Source organism: Doryrhamphus excisus, linkage group LG22 (assembly GCF_037039965.1).
Source record: "Doryrhamphus excisus strain RoL-2023G ecotype Guam linkage group LG22, RoL_Dexc_Guam_v1.1, whole genome shotgun sequence".
Taxonomy (NCBI): Eukaryota; Metazoa; Chordata; class Actinopteri; order Syngnathiformes; family Syngnathidae; genus Doryrhamphus; species Doryrhamphus excisus.
Genome location: NC_136378.1, coordinates 10195217 through 10212115, shown reverse-complemented (window position 1 = coordinate 10212115; position 16899 = coordinate 10195217). Strand labels below are relative to the sequence as shown.

General features: G+C 41.3%; 1 protein-coding gene across 2 annotated transcripts; it reads right to left on the bottom strand.

Moving 5' to 3' along the window:
* Positions 1-1020: 1020 nt before the first annotated feature.
* Positions 1021-2739, bottom strand: nkx2.5 (NK2 homeobox 5). Of its 2 annotated transcripts, none has more exons than XM_058063562.2 (2): positions 2331-2739; positions 1021-1710 (listed from the first exon to the last, which is right to left on the bottom strand). In XM_058063562.2, the coding sequence occupies exons 1-2, from the start codon at positions 2656-2658 to the stop codon at positions 1103-1105; spliced, it is 936 nt and encodes a 311-aa protein (XP_057919545.2). In that variant the 5' UTR covers positions 2659-2739; the 3' UTR covers positions 1021-1102. The 2 variants fall into 2 exon arrangements, with proteins under 2 accessions (XP_057919545.2, XP_057919546.2); XM_058063563.2 differs by having other exon boundaries at positions 1021-1707.
* Positions 2740-16899: the final 14160 nt, after the last annotated feature.

Below are 16899 nucleotides of genomic sequence, written 5' to 3'. Positions count from 1 at the left end.
TGTCAACAAGGTGTGTTTGGGCTCCTTATCATGTTGGAAAACTACTAAACTCCTTTCCTAATTATGGATATACTTCAGAATGTTGCTGTACATGCTGAAATTAAAGTTTCCCTCAATAAACTGCAGTTAATCCGGTAGCACTCATGCAGCACCAGACCATGAGTCGACGTACAGGGGAGGAATCAATCGGGCAGTAACAAATAGGACTTTGAATTTAGGCAAGACACAATTATATTGCAACTCACTTGTGTTGCCAGCTCTTTAGATAGTAATGTCATGTGCGGTGAATTATCAGTGGACATTATAAGTCTATATAGTTTACTATGTATTGTCCCTTGGGAAAAAATGGCTCCTGAAATGTGTGAGTGCGTGCACTTTTGTGAGATGCTCTCGCGTGTGATTGTAACATAACTTGAGTTTTCTTTTGAGCACCCTGATGGTGTAAGTCTGAGGATCTAAACATTTCTTAAACAAGCACAGCTTGATTTAATTATGTTATATTGCACTAGAATTAGTGTTCCGGATAAATAGGTGTAAAATTTTAATGTTTTAAATTACATTAAAAAACATCCCATTATTACATTGCAATTTGAATTGTCTTCCAGTCAATATCTACATTGTCAAATTGATCTAACTGTGCTTTTACATGTGAAGTAGTAAAAGTATTTGCAGTGTAAATGGAAAACATTAGAAGGTCAAGGTCATTTGGTTCCAGCCATGTTTGTGCTGCTGGCCGCCATTAAACAAATTTAGTGAGTGTACATTAAGCAGACAGCAGGTTGTAAAATATGTAAACTGCTAAGCACCTTTTAACCTTATTTAAGCACTTTGAAGGAAGCCTCATAATAGCCACTTGAACAGTTTAACCAGACACAAACCAACACACTTCTAAGTAACAAAGCATTCATAATAATAATACTTTTGGTATACATCATTTGACAATTCACATTTTTAAAGAACCTGTGCTCTTTATTTAGTTTTTTGGACTCTCTTGTCACAAAAACATCCAAACTAGCACTGGACAAAAACTATATAAAAATTGTTAAATATTCAAATAAACAACCAAAAAAAAAGACTAATGCATGCATGCTCCGAGGGTGGTCTACCAAGTCCTAATTCCATGAAGCGAGGATCCGGCGTTTGAGGAAGGGAAGGTAGGCTGCATGTTGTTTAGATCCCCCACACCAAAGTTCATGTAATTTCCATTGTTGGATGTTGATGTTTGCATTGTGGCTGCGGGATAATTACACGCATAGTTTGCGCTGCATGCTGTGTTGGTATAGCCGCTAAAGGACGGGTAGTTGTTATAAGTGAAATGGTTGACGTGGGCCATACAGCAGGGCGGGTTGCAGGTGCTCGTGTCAGCCGACATGCAAGGCTTGCCGTCCCGCACCAGCACCGGCACCGACACCCTCCTGGGCTGTGGTAGGGACACCATCTCCAAGCTCTGGTCCTGCCTCTGTCGCTTGCACTTGTACCTTCTGTTTTGGAACCAGATCTTCACCTGAGTCGGGGTGAGTTTAAGGAGCCCGGCGAGGTGGTCTCTCTCCGGGGCTGACAAGTATCGCTGCTGCTTGAAGCGGCGCTCCAGCTCGTACACCTGCGCCTGGGAGAACAGGATCCGTGGCTTCCGGCGTCTTCGGGCCTTCGGGCGGTTCGGATCGTCCGGCTTGTTGCCTTCTAGTGACAGACCCGGATGACTCAATTCTTCTGAAAAGACAACAAAAAGTAAGACATTTCTTCTATTATAATATATATTTTATTGTTTGTTTGTGTTGTCTGTGTAATTTATAGGTTATTTTGAGGCCTCCGAATGGCTTTATATTCAACTAATACAATTAACAAATTTCACAACAAACCATTTTGTTTTTTTTTTTTAAATTGCCATTCACAAAATTATACGAAATTATTGCACTTAATAAAATTGCAGGTAATTTTTTTAAACATATTTAACCTTTGTGTCTAAATAATCCTGTACAGTTATATAATATATATTTATGATATAAAATACATTGTATATTTACATTTCCCCTCATGAAAGAGCTTCATTAATTCGGTTTGTTCCCACTAAAGATTTATTGGACGTATTTGAGGGACTATAATTCCAATATTTGAGCAGTAGAAACTGTAGCAAGTGCACATTTCCACCTTGCACAGTTACGTTTTTGCTCTAATTGCACAATTTTTATACACAAATATACAAATATATATCTGATTTTTATATACAAACGATATACTGTATATAGGAGGCTGTTTTATTGTGTTTTTTTGACATTTCTTTTTTCTATTTATTATCCTAAGTATTAGTATCCCCAAGTATTTAAACTCACCTTTTGCATGTTTCTCCTCCAACATGTGTGATCCTTCCTCCTTCACGTCGTTCATCTCCAGGGCTTTCCCAAAAATGGCAGGGGCAAAGTTTCCACATTTGGGGTCCTGGTGGAGGTCCTCATCAAACAACTGGACGGACGTCGAGGCGTCCCGCAGAGGCTCCTGCTTGAGGCGGCCCAGCATGCAGGAGGAGGTGCAGGGCACATGAGAGCAGCAGTCCATGCGAGAAGACTGCAGGTCCAGTGAAGACATGAGGTCATGACTGTTCTCCAGGTTTAATATGTCCTTCACAGAGAAGGGAGTGGACGTGCTGGGGCTTGGAAACATTGCCAACAACTGTTAAACTGACATGTGGAGGTCACAAGAAGACGACAAGGGCTTCTTCTCCTCCCTGCCAATGTTTAGAGATGTAAGTATTACTTTGGTATGCCACACACTGGTCCTCTGTGAGGTCTTCACTCCTTTGCAACCTCTCTCTCTCCCCTTGCACCATGACTAGGGGGGTGGGCACAGAGGGGGGCCAGTGGAACCTTCACTCTGTGGTCCCTCTGGTATACTTCATACTCACATGACTGACACATGTTAGGCTCCTGTTGTCATCCAAATTAACTGAAAGTAAACATTCATGTTCACGCCACAACATCAGGCACACCTGCACCATCTAATCAATGCAAAGATAATAATGCTTATGTTTAATACTGTTTATTAATGCTTATTACTATTGTGGCTGTCAATGCATCAATTGTTCCCCTTTATTGTTGCACAAAAGTGAGCATTCTCATCACAGTGACACACTGCACCACTGTGCATCAGTCGGGGAAGTCTTGCGGCCAAATTCCTCCTTTCATGGATATTACCGTGGCTGTCAATGCATAGTTTGCATTTATCTGAATGTATAATATCAATTGTTCCCTTTTATTGTTGCACAAAATTGAGCATTTAACACATCACAGTGACACACTGCACCACTGTGCATCAGTCAGGGAAGTCTTGCGGCCAAATTCCTCCTTTCATGGATATTACCGTGGCTGTCAATGCATAGTTTGCATACACCTGAATGTATAATATCAATTGTTCCCTTTTATTGTTGCACAAAATTGAGCATTTAACACATCACAGTGACACACTGCACCACTGTGCATCAGTCAGGGAAGTCTTGCAGCCAATTTCCTCCTTTCGTAATGTATTTTAGAAGCTCATTCTTTAGGCTATTATTATTATTATTATTTAATAATAGGCCTAATGTACAGAAGCTACATATGCTTTAGTTTGCCTTTTCAATATGTATATTTGTCATTTCAACAAATAATTACAACTAAAAACAATTATTTAATTAGTTCCCCCACGTTAATTAGTTGCAAATGCATTAATTAACTTATAATATGCATTATTATATGCAATATGCATTAAATAACATCAGATTATGCAGGTGTCTTTGTGTTAATAAAACAAATGGTGGGTTGCGTGCAGGTTCTTGCACACTTGGGGATGTCAGCTTGTCCCTCATCGTGGACGAGGAAACCGAGCAGACCAAAAATGTTTTTGAACACGGAACCTGAAACCAGCAGCGACACATTCTGCTGTCTGCCTCCGAAAGATTCTGGAGCCACTGTCGCTCTTATCTGGACGTGATAACAGACGACAACAAACCTGGACACACACAAACACACACACAAGTCACCCACCCACCCACGCTGCCGGCCCAGTTATCCCAAAACTTGCACAGCCAATCAACCCCAGCGTATTCTTCCATGTGCTCAATGGCGAGTAAATGCTGTGTTCAAACTTGCTGTTAGTTAATGCGTGTGGAGACTCTCCCAGGAGACAGACAGTATTATCGTTTGTTTTATCTGCAGTAGTTTAGCACAGCCACAGGCTAAATGGGTCCACGGTCCCCCAGCCTGGATGGTGTTTATAGTTGGAAAGACTATTTGTGCGCCTTCGTGGCTGATTGATGGGTCGCTGCAATCCTTTTAATCCTTCTAATCATTTCTGGAGTATAAAAGTCAACCCAAAACTAAATGTCGTGCAAGCTTGTCCACATTTACGTGTCACCAAAAGTGGTTTCCATTCTTTCTGGGTGTCAAATCAATCATTTGGGTTGTAAACTTTGTTGTGTCAACTGTAAATTGGACGTGACGCGTCTGGCATGTGTTCCGCATCCACTAATGCTTCGTCCCCTTTGACCTGTCTTTCTGCAGCACATCTCCAGCTCAGATAAAGACGCAGATAAGCTTGCTTAAAAACTTCCGCTGCAGCGTGTGAGTATTTTAAAACGTGTGCGTAAGCGTGTGTCACTTAAATGGGAATAAATCAGAAATACGTGGGAGAAGAATATATCACATTTTAACAATTAATCACCCATATCTCACCATTGCAAGGTGTTTTAGAGTGACGTGGGAGCTGAGCTTATCAGCAGCAGTTAATTGTAACAGATACAGGCTGCATTTATTGGGGCAAAATATTAAAACCACACAAAAAACACACACATGCAGTGTAGAAATGCTGCAGCCTCATAAATGCTCCATATTTTAAAGACATAAGATATACCATTTTATAGTATTGTAGAGCATCCCACTTATCATTTCTTATAGATCAGAGAACCCCACCCTGAACTATTCCCTCCTAACTGTAAAATGCTTAAATCATGTTCACCATAACATCAGTCATTACAGCTGTTGTGCAGCTGCAGCATGTCACAGCATGTTTTGTCACTTTTTATCATGCCTTCTTGAACCCAAGACCCCCCCCCCCCCCCACCCATCACTCCAAAACGAGCTACACTGCCATCAAGTGGCTCCTATAGAAACAGACTGTTTAGATTGTCATTACTGCATGAACAGTACTAGACGTCCTGCTGCTGCAAAGATCATTCACAGGTCAGCCCTCCGTGTGTCACTTCTCACATTGCACAGCTGTAACCCAAAGCATCCACTGATCTGGAGTCAGGTTATAAGGGAAAGCTAACAATGGCAGCTATGTCAAGGGCCGTCTGTCTTTGCATCATTTGTCATGTCTGTGATGCAGCAGCGTCTTCTTCATGTAGGTCCCCCATCCCTCAGTCCTGCACACACTTCCTAGGTCATGGTCATATTTTGGCAAGGCTTCACACGTTCCTGTGCCGAGTGGAAGGTCAAAGGGCCCCCCCTGGGACTTCACAGGATGGCTTTCACACCGTATCTTCTTTAGTTTTGTCTACGTCCTACTGCAGCTGATGTTGGAGTTCAGTAGTAGGGTACTATTTGGTGTACAGTATTGTACACTGTGTACTGTGCTGATGAATGGACTTCAAAAATACAGCTTACTTGTGGTTTCTAGGAATTAAATGTATACATTTTCAGGAAAAAAACATGCGTTCGAACTGTCGCCAAGCAAGATAACACAAAAAAAAAATGATGAAAGAGACCCTTATTTTTCATGATATCTGCACAACAGAATCAAAGTATCGCCAGATTGTTGCGGATGTTGTGCGTTTTCTTTTCATTTTTTGTGAATTAGAACAGGGGTGATACATTTTGTCCATTAAAGATGCTAAAAGTTCCAATGTAAGTCAATATATGCTAAGCTATCCGAGCAAAATATTTACATTTTAATTAGCAAAGTGGTGTAGCATCTAATAATGTGGATACTCATTAATAATTCATTTTATTTTTAGAACTAAAATGTTGTGTCCCAGTACTTTTGTCCGGCTAGTGTATTGTCAGTGCTTAACTTCTTTTTACACTTTTGTGTTAAATGACAATAAGGAAAAAAAACACTTTTGTCATTAAGTTAAGTTACATCTTAATCCATGCACATATTGATTTTTATGCAATATATATTTTTCACAGTCACCGATGAGCTGGAGCCTACCCCAGATGACACACTGGAATGGTCACCAATCAATCACAGGCCACGTGAATGGGATCTCAGGAGGCATATACAGGTACTATCTTCTTTTTCATTACCTGTGCATAAATAATAATAATGATTTTATGATCTATATCTCTGAAAAGTTTGACCCATTTTTCACTTCCATTGTCCAGACAGTTTAGTATTGGTTTTTACCACAAGAGGGCAGCGTTATGCTATAATAACTGGATATTCTCATTCAGATGTGAGGTGAAACGTCTTGTAAAACAACCTGAACAGTCCCCTTGCGATCATTTCAATGCTCTAAGAATTTTGTTATAATATGAGAAACCAATGCATTCATACACTTAATGTAGACATACAGATCGGTGACATTGCCATACTGATTTTTTTAGTATTTTCACATGATGCATATCACACTGAAATGTAATTGAATCAACATTTCTGAATTTATTTTCTGTGACATGACAATGTCCTGGGTGACCTATTGCATTTTGCATCTTTCCGTCTTTCCGCCAGCCTAACAGAAAATTTAACTGACCCACTTTTCTATCAGGCTTACCAAAAAATGAGCACGAGCATTGCTAATATAGACAAATGGGCCGACATAATAAGATGGCTTGATTACCAGTCTTGGCCCGACACATGAGCACTGCTGTCTGTGCACGTCTCTGGTCAAGGATGGGCTCTTTGGTTTCCATCAGGTCTGCACACAAACACATACTGTTGACTTACTCCGCACCCATTTTCACCACTTTTTAATTGTGTGGCAACCCCTACAGTATTTAGAACATCGAACATGGTGTCGTCATCCTGGCACACACACTGTGGCTGACAGAATCAAGTCTGTTCCAGCCCATTATTCCCAGGCTTTCACAGCCTGGGACACCCTCAGCAGGGGCAGTCAACAAGATGTGTGTTGAGCAAAAATAACTAGTGCAAATAGGGAATAATACAAATTAAACACGTACATTATTAACTAAATAACAACCGTGAAAACTACTAATTCAGGCTGACTAATAGCGATATAATAATAGAAAGTCTCATTGACTCATGGGTGCTCGATGAAGAATCAAGTTTCCCTGTCTCACGGATATTTGATGAAGGCTCGAGTTTCATTGACTCACGGGTACTTGAGTTTGAAGTATGAAGACTTGAGTTTCACTGACTCACAGGTATTCGACAAATACTTGAGTTTCACTGACTCACGGATATTGGACAAAGGCTCGAGTTTTTTTTGCCTCGTGTACTCCATGAAGACTTGAGTTTCACTGACCCACTAGTACTCAATGAAGACTTGAGATTCACTGACCCACTAGTACTCAATGAAGACTTGAGATTCACTGACTCACTAGTACTCAACAAAGACTTGATGTTCACTGACTCACGGGTACTCAATGAAGACTTGTTTTACTCACACATAGGTATTCGACAAAGACTCAAGTTTCACTGACTCACTGATATTTGACAAAGACTCGAGTTTCACTGACTCATGGATACTTGAGTTTGAAGTATGAAGACTTGAGTTTCACTGACTCACAGATATTGGACGAAGGCTCGAGTTTTGTTTGACTCACGTGTACTCTATGAAGACTTGAGTTTCACTGACCCACTAGTACTCAATGAAGACTTGAGATTCACTGACTCACTAGTACTCAACAAAGGCTTAATGTTCACTGACTCATGGGTACTCGATGAAGACTTGAGTTTCCCTGACTCACTAGTACTCAACAAAGACTTGATGTTCACTGACTCACGGGTACTCGATGAAGACTTGAGTTTCCCTGACTCACTAGTACTCAACAAAGACTTGATGTTCACTGACTCACGGGTACTCGATGAAGACTTGAGTTTCCCTGACTCACTAGTACTCAACAAAGACTTGATGTTCAGTGACTCACGGGTACTAGATGAAGACTTGAGTTTCCCTGACTCACTAGTACTCAACGAAGGCTTGATGTTCACTGACTCGATGAAGACTTGTTTCACTCACACGTAGGTATTCGACAAAGACTCAAGTTTCACTGACTCACGGATATTCGACACAGGCTCGAGTTTCAAGTCTTTCAAGAAAGACTTGAGGTTCACTGACTCACGGGGACTCGATGAAGACTTGAGTTTCACTCACTAATAAGTATACGACAAACACTCGAGTTTCACTGACTCACGGGTTGACAAATATTCGAGTTTCACAGACTCACTGGTCCATCAGTTTCTGTACGTGCTCTGTGATGAGTACCTAATTAACTTTTAATTAACTCAGAAGAACTGTACTTAGAATTAAGTTTCCCAGAAAGTGGTTTGTGATCAACACTGCATTCTGGGACTTGTAGTGATCGGCCAATTTAGATTTTAAACCTATTTTTGGGTGCTTTACCCATCTTCTAAGTGTGTAAATACGGCCAAGTTAGGGTGATGCACTGTGAGTGTCTGTGCTCTTGCTGTCTTTCCTCCCTGACTCCCTCCCCCTCTCTAATGGGGACAGTATGAGAAGAGAGTTTGTGCTCCGTCTGGATTTTTCTAATTGCCTCCGCCACAGAGGCCTGATACAGCAATACTGTTTTCCCGTCAGGTTTGTATATGTGTGTGTTGGTTGGAGAGAGCGAGCGGTAAAAAGAGACGAAGGTGGACAGAATCATCGCTCTGAAGGACCTCATATATGCAGGCCCCCACATAGAGAAGACCATTCATGATAAATACTAGACTAATGGGAGCTTAGCAAGGAGGCGAAGTTGTTCGATATTTCTTGGATTATGGCTCAATAAAGTCTGAAGGAGTAAACATCCTGGTGTATTTAGCAGACAGTCATCCTCGTGCTCACGCACATGAATTTACAACTTCTTATTCAAGCTCACAATCTTCTTGCAGCTCCGTGGCCTAGTGCTATACTTCCAGGCCAGGTTATGAAATCCACCCAGGGCCAGGTAACAAAATCCTCTCTGTGGTATCTGCCAGGGAAGGCAGTTCCATGTTGACAGATGGGCACAGCATTCCTGGAGCCCAGGCCATGCCAGCTCTCTGCCAGGAGCTGTGAAGAGGCTGAAGCATTTTTTTTACACCTATGTGCTTCATTTTTGTGGCAACCTCAAGGCAGGTACAACATGAGTTATATTTCCCAAATGCTCCTTCAAATTGGCACTTTGGGCAGTGATAGGTTGCTATGAAGGAATGAATGGGCTAGTGATGGGCCAGACATGTGTCCAATTTAATACACACGTCCGTAACGGTGAATGGCAGCTTTGTCATCTTGGTACCTTCTTGTTAGGATCATTTCCTGCAAACAAAATAATGATATAAAGATGTAAACATGTGTATTCATATACAGCATACAGCTGTGAAGAATATTATTGTACTATTTTGGCAAATTCCAGCCTGGTCCTCCTAATCTTCTTAATGAGTGGTTTGCATTGTCTGGTGTTGCCCTTGTACCGAAGTACAGGGTCAGGCAAAATGATCTGACACATTTGTAGGTTAAATAAAAGGCAAATAAAGTAAAGAAACTAAAAAGTGTTTTTATTTTTGAAAAGTACATATAATGCCATTGTGTTTCATTACGTATGTTTTAAAAATTAAGTCAGTTATCGCGTTGTGAGGTCGACCGGTTGATTTTCGTTTCAATGCAGATCCAATAGCACTGAAGTTGGTAACCGATAACAAGATGGTGTGCAAGATTGAAGTGCAAACGTGTGTTGCGTTGCAGTTACAGATTTGTTTGTTTTGATAAATGAACATGCGATGCTCACCAGTCCAATTCATGGCAGGAACTGAAAAAGAAACAAAAAATAGCATTATATGTACTTTTTGAAAATAAAAACACTTTTTTGTTACTTTACTTTATTTGCGTTTTATTTAACCTACAAATGTGTCAGATCATTTTGCCTGACCCTGTACATGAAGTTTTCTATGAACACCAGAGATGGATACCTTCATCCCTGCCCTGTGCAGGTTGTTGCTGATGTCCCCAACAGTGGTTTTCAGTCTGTTGTTTGACATTTGTTACATAGTACACCAGCGGTTCATTTTTTTTCTTCAGGACATTGCACTAGCTATGATTTGTGCCATAGCTATGATGGATTTTGCATCTTCTCTCAGATTCACAATTGCTTGTTTTCAAGGCAAAACCTATCCTATCCAAACAGATTGTAGACATTCAGTTCTATTTTATTGATTGGAGATGCAATGCAATTGGACACACGTGGGCAACCCCCCCACCTGTCAGTCACATGTTGCAATACTTTTCCTCACATGAGAAATGGACCAGTTCAGACAAAAGGTGCAGTCGTCCAAGTTGTGCATCCAATCCAGATGCAAAATAAAACCTGAAATGTTGCTCTTTGGCTTGGTAATGATCTTTTGATGTCAAAGCCAAATGTTTTCAGTCTACAGCAAAAATCAAGGAATTGACCTCACTGTTCAAATTCTGTAGATCTGTAAATCCATCATGTGAATATTTAGTGTTAGAACCATTGTTATGTCGCACGGCCTTAAACCTCGTTACTGGAATCCTTTCCTTGCCTCCCGGATCACATCACCAGTGGAAGGACCTTCTGCTTAATGATGCACCACTGGTTCTCAATTGGGTTCAGGTGTGGAGACGTACATACGTGGCCACTCCATCACCTTCAGCTTCCTTAGCACGGCACACAGTATGTTTGGAGTCGTTATCATCTTGGAAAACGGCCATGCGGTCCAGTTTCTGAAGGGAAAGGATCATACTTTGCCTCAGAATGCCACAGTCCATGTTGGAATTCATATTTCCCTCAATGAACAGTAAAACTAAACCTAGCTCTAAAACCTAACCCTAGCACCCCTACCCCTGACAATGTGAATATGAGACAGAACTTGCATGTCTCTTCCATGCAAAATATAGTTGTTTTGTTTTAAATGTTTGCCCTGCAGAACATTTGAAGCCCAAATGTAGCTTTGGCATGGCTGAACTTAATAGGGTGACATTTTGCAAAACCATGCCACATTCTCCACACTCAGGTTCACTACGTACTACTTACACAGGACTGCATGGACAGAGTGTTCCGAGACGAGCCAGGTCCCCTGCCAACTCCTGGGAGACTGAGGGATTACAGTGATTACTCCTACAGCAATCACACTATGGACTCGTGTATACACCCAGGGGAGGGGTGTGGGGGGGGGGGCAAACTGGAACACTGGAAAGTTTCACAGCGGAGAGCAAAAATACCAGAAAAACGTGAGCGAGCTGCTGACCTCATAATCACTGTTAAAACACGGTGTCCACATTTGGTAATTATCCTCTTCCAGAAAGATGAGGTCAGGCTGAACATTTAGCTCCAAACAAAGTGGAATGATAATGGCAGCGGTGATGACGGGAGAGAAAGCATGAAAGGGAGAAGAGGAAGACACTGGGTGAAAATGAGGGGGGGGGGAAAAAGGGGGGGAGTGGAATGGATCTCTCTGTTGTGGGGAGTGGGTGAGCTTGGGAACTGCGTGGGACTTGTGGATGTGCTAAGAGTCTGATGCACATGTCTAAATATATCAATTTCATATGGAATTGAACATAAAGTGGACCCGGCACACAATACCTCAAGAACCCTCAACCTTAACACCAACTCCCAAACCTAATCCCTTTATCCCGACCCTCACCCATAATGGTACTCAACACAAACCCTAACTTCCTAACCCAACCTAACCCCTAATCCATCCATCTGTTTTCTATGCCGCTTATCCACACGAGGGTCGTGGGTATGCTGGAGCCTATCCCACTTTTGGTGAGAGGCGGGGTACATCCTGGACTCACATTCATAAGGGGCACATGGATAGATTGATGGATGGTGCTAGAAATTGTCATGTAAATCGCTGATGCTAATTGGTAGCATTTATATTGAATTTCCACTGTAAATTAGCATTGAGCTATTGTGTTTGTTTTAATGCATTTTTTTCTTGTTGAATGCCGCTTATATTGGAATCAAACTCAATTTACCTGGAGGGCCACTGGAGCTAGGGTCTGGGTGAGACTGGGCCGCATTAGGTTTTCCAAAACAAACAAAAAACGGAAAAATGAATAAACTTTGCTTTGGTTCCGATTTTCTCCAAGAAAAGCTCTGATAAAACATTCCACTGTTTTCAAATATCTTATTTTTCTACACAAAATAAGATGATAAATAAATAAAGAAAATCAATCAATCAGTAAAAAAGTAAATATAATAATAATAATAAAACGGCAAATAATAAAAACTTAAGTTGGTGGGTAGACTAAAATTATTTTACAGATTAAAATGAACAGTATTAACAGTTATTTAACCTTTAACATGAACATTAATCAAACGTAATAATTTATTCTGGGTACATGATACCATACAGCATCCATATCAAACTAACATTAAACTTTCATATCAAGGCGGGGGCCTCAAACTAGTGTCCTGCGGGCCACATTTGGCCCGCGTGCCGCGTGTTTGAGACCCCTAGTCCAAATGAAATCAGCCTTCGCACCTGTCCGCAGATGGCATTCCACTACTCCTAGTGAGTCGGCTTGGATGCTGAGCAACAACACACACCGGGAGTTTAATCTAGTGTGATTATCGAAGTATCAAAATACGATACACAGCCCTTGTTATCTCTGAGCAGTCGATGACATCCTTTTAGGGTAGATTCTTGACCACTGTGTCGGAACCAGACTCGAAATGGTAAAGCCATTAGTATATGTGAGCGACATTGGCGAAAAAAAAAAGCCAAAACTGTCTGCATGCTGCCTGCAGAATCGGACGCAGGTTGGTTGCCACGCTGTAAAATGTAGCTTTGACAGAGACTTGAATAGCGGCTGTGAGCTGCAGCATATTATTACATATATTTGTGCTGCAAATTATGCTCTACTGGATGTATTTTTGTGTACTTGATGTAATTACAGACTGGGAGCCCAGACTATAGTTTATTCTGATATATAATATACGTAGCAGCACTGCTACATACTGTATATCAGTGTATTTCATGGACAAGTTAGTGACAAGTACCTTCATTTATTTAGTCTTAAAACACAAGCAATTGCATCCATCTGGCAAAAACGACAACAAATGAACAAAATAATTGTATTAAAAATTATTCCCTGAATAATAAATAAGCGGCAATCACCACAAAGTTGCATTATAATTAATTTGACTTGAACAAAAGAGCTATTTAAAGGGCAAAAGGCGAACATAGGCGGCTTTATTCCGAGTAGACGGAGAAAGGTATAAATAGACGTTGAGTAGAGCAACAAGTGAATGTTTCATATGAAATGGCTGGCGTTACATCATTGGCTGGGAGAGTGAAGTTGTGGAGAGTCGCTTGGCCAGCCATTATGGTTTGCACTAATGTTCTGGTTTCATAATCCAAACAGGCGAAGAGCTGTTATTTGCTCTCTTTTTCCCTTTTACTCAGTAATTCTGCTTCTTTTTTTTTTTCTTCAGTAGAGCGAAGCTGTCAACAGAAGGGGAGCGGTAGCTTTAAGTAGCGATAGCAACGACACCTAGTTGTAAACGCTGCATATGGCCCACAAGTATTCAGACAGTGGCCTCGTTATTAGGATTTGGGTTCAGTATACTAATACACGTCTTCAGGGCATGTCCGACCGGTAGAAGCCGGGGATGAGGGAAGTCTGCGTGGAAGTAAATGAATGGTATGAGTGTGCATGGTGTGTTGCATAAAGACATGAAGTAGTTGGAAACAAGGCACTCAAATCTGTGTTCTTACACTAAATAAGTCTGCGTGAATACATTCTCGTATGCGTCCATCACTGCTTTATGTGAGTTCCAGAGGCAAGGCACTGCACTTCCAGGGTGATGCTGTCTGCCGTCCTCTTGGGGCGTCATGGGGCAGAGAGGCGGGCCGAGTTGCGTGGAGACCCAGTGGGTGCAGGCACGTGTCAACGTGATTGCATCACTACTTCACATTTGGCTGGTGCAGACTTTTTTCCGCCCCTTCTTTTATGTCTTTTACATCATACTTTCTTGCAACAGAGCAGGCTTTGTAATACTGGAGGTATAAGTACTGTATGGAGTGTTTATTGAATAATTGGCCACTTATACAGTTTTATACAGTTTATACACGTTTTGTTGCTTTATGATTGTCATGAAATCACATGATCTGATCTCAAGCCAATCAAGCCCGGCAAAGTACTTCACGATTCCATGTACACCAAACCTGAGGTTGATTTTTGATAAAAATAATGCATATTTCCACTTCCATCAACTGTTCCAATTCGTTTCATCCACTAAAATAAAGTAGAATAAAGTAAAGAAATGCCTGTAATAGCCAAAGAGTAAATGAGATATTTTGGGTAAATCTCTTAAATTAAAGCTGACAGCCCTTATTTCAGTCGCAGCTTATCCACTATAGTGGTGTCTGAAGTCCAAATCCTAAACAACATAGGATTGCGGTAGCATTACGGACATGCGCAAAGCCTTCATTACTCCTGGCCCTCGCCGGTGAAGTGACTTTTTCGCTGAACCGGTGCCACACTGGGAATGGTAAACGGTCGCTAAACACAGGACAAGTCAGGCACCATACATTTATCCTCTGACAGTACAAGGGCCTGCTCTTTTTCAAAGGCAGCATAATGAAGTATGGCTGAATCAGCATGTTGAGACACCAGGCTTATGTCTCCCACTTGGCTCATTGCTCCTAACGTACAACTCCCACTTATTTGGAAATGTAGTCATAATAAACATAGCAAATGGTGGTAAAGCCTTTGCCTTGGAAGTAGTGTTTGCTAAATAAGGCTACGTGATGTTTCCCCAAATTGCACATGGAGTGCATTCATATTGGACGGATTACAAAATAAATGCAATTAAAATCAAACCATTCCAAAATGGGGCTTCAAACTTGACACCACGGCTGCATAAATAGGCTGTGTGAGCAAGCTATAAAAACAAAGAAAATGGTCAGTCAACTGCTCAGACAAACAAACAGAGGTGTGACATTTATTACTACGGCACATATTTGATCATTATTTCATAGACTTTGAGTAGGACCTTCTTCCATCTGCATGTTTTCAATTTGAAATTCAGTGAGAAGAACAATCACGGCATGCAGTCATACCACACTTTTCTGGATATTGGATTTGAATAATCTCTATAATAACATTCTTAATAATGACAGTAACAATACTTAAAGGTACTGGAAACTGACACTTGACCTGAGCACTGCATCTGTCGGTGTCTCCAACCCCTTAGTAAGAAAAGTAGCAATTGGCTGTTCTAGACGTCGCTAGTGGCTAATTTGCATAATATTTGCATATGATATTGTAACAGATGCTATAGAAAATGAAGCATAACTTTGTAGTAAAAACACCTTAATTACATTTAGAACTACAAATACAGTTGATTCATGGTAAGTAGCTTTAGCATTTTAGCATTGGCAATTTAGCATTGGCCACTCATTGTGGTGGGAAGCGCTTTTGCTCCATGACTTACATAAAATAAACACACTTAGTACACTGATAAATTGTTACTTATGATGCCGTTGATAGATTAAAATGCCTTTCTTTTGCTGGTAGGGAACCAGGAACTCCAACCGCTTGTGCCTGATGGTGGCATCGTTAGGAATTGTAAACAAATGTGGCTGTGCTAGCAAGTAAACTTGGGGGAGGGAGGAGGAAGAAGGACAGCGCGCTTATGGCTTACACACACACCCATATAAGGAAGTCCGCCCCTCTGTGACATCACAAAGGGGCAGTTTTACCACGCCTTTTCAAACCGAGCGTGTTGAACCATCCCAAACTTCTTTCAGGGCTGACTTCCATATGCGCAAACCTCATTATCTGAAACTTTGGCATTGTTTAACACAAGAATATTTTATTCTAACTACATTTATACATCAGAAAAGTGGATAAAGCACAATAGGTTCCCTTTAAGGATGACTGTTGACATAAAAACTGATGATGTGGGCTGCTAAGCTTTGTTTTATTTGTGTAATTCACCAGGAAAATTCTTCTTGCAGAGCTGTTGGACTGATGGCCTTTGTAATAAATGTCTTTTATTCCTATAAAAGTCCAAGTGTAATTCACAGTTAGCCCCCAAATCTGCTTAAAAATAATGAAAACATCAAGTCGGTAGGAGATGGTGAAACCATTGACTTTCCACTGGACAGCTGCATGTTCCAGATGTTTAATTGCAGCGTCAGTTGAAACGATTCCGTTTTAATTCAACCGCTGTGAGATGTACTGAAACAATAATAAGAGGCGATGGTCAATGGGCCTTTTGAACATCTTACCCACAACCGAACTCATCAAAGATAGCTGGAAATGAAGTGAAAGAAGTTGTTTGTGTGTTATCGTTCCACAACAGCACAGCACATTCAGCACAGGGCGCACGCTGCATCGAGCACCGATGGAGTGCCTGGCATGGTTGGCCCGCTGCCACGGCCGACGCTGCCTGCTGCATGCTTCTCATTTCTGTGTGAAGCTGAAACTGTCGCCACATGGACAATTGGCTGCGAGCCGCAGATTCCTGCAAGAGTGCAAACCTCCACATCTATTTACGCCATCAATAAGTTAGGGAATAATACCCACAGTATCAGCTTCCCCTCTCCAAATCACAACCGTAGAAATGTGTTTAGGAGCCATGAACCTGACCTGGGACCAGTTCATGGAAACAAACTGACACCCTGCGGCATTCCACGGCCATGCAATAAGACCCAGCACAAATCAGCTTGGATACCACGGCTAATTATTGTATGTGAGACTGGAGCACTCAGATTGGCCTAAGAGCC

Excerpts from the sequence above, each read along its gene's own strand:
- nkx2.5 (XM_058063562.2), bottom strand. The coding sequence starts at position 2,658 with ATGTTTCCAAGCCCCAGCACGTCCACTCCCTTCTCTGTGAAGGACATA. Across the intron at positions 1,711-2,330 it reads GGAGGAGAAACATGCAAAAG|AAGAATTGAGTCATCCGGGT; the intron begins GTGAGTTTAAAT and ends TTGTCTTTTCAG.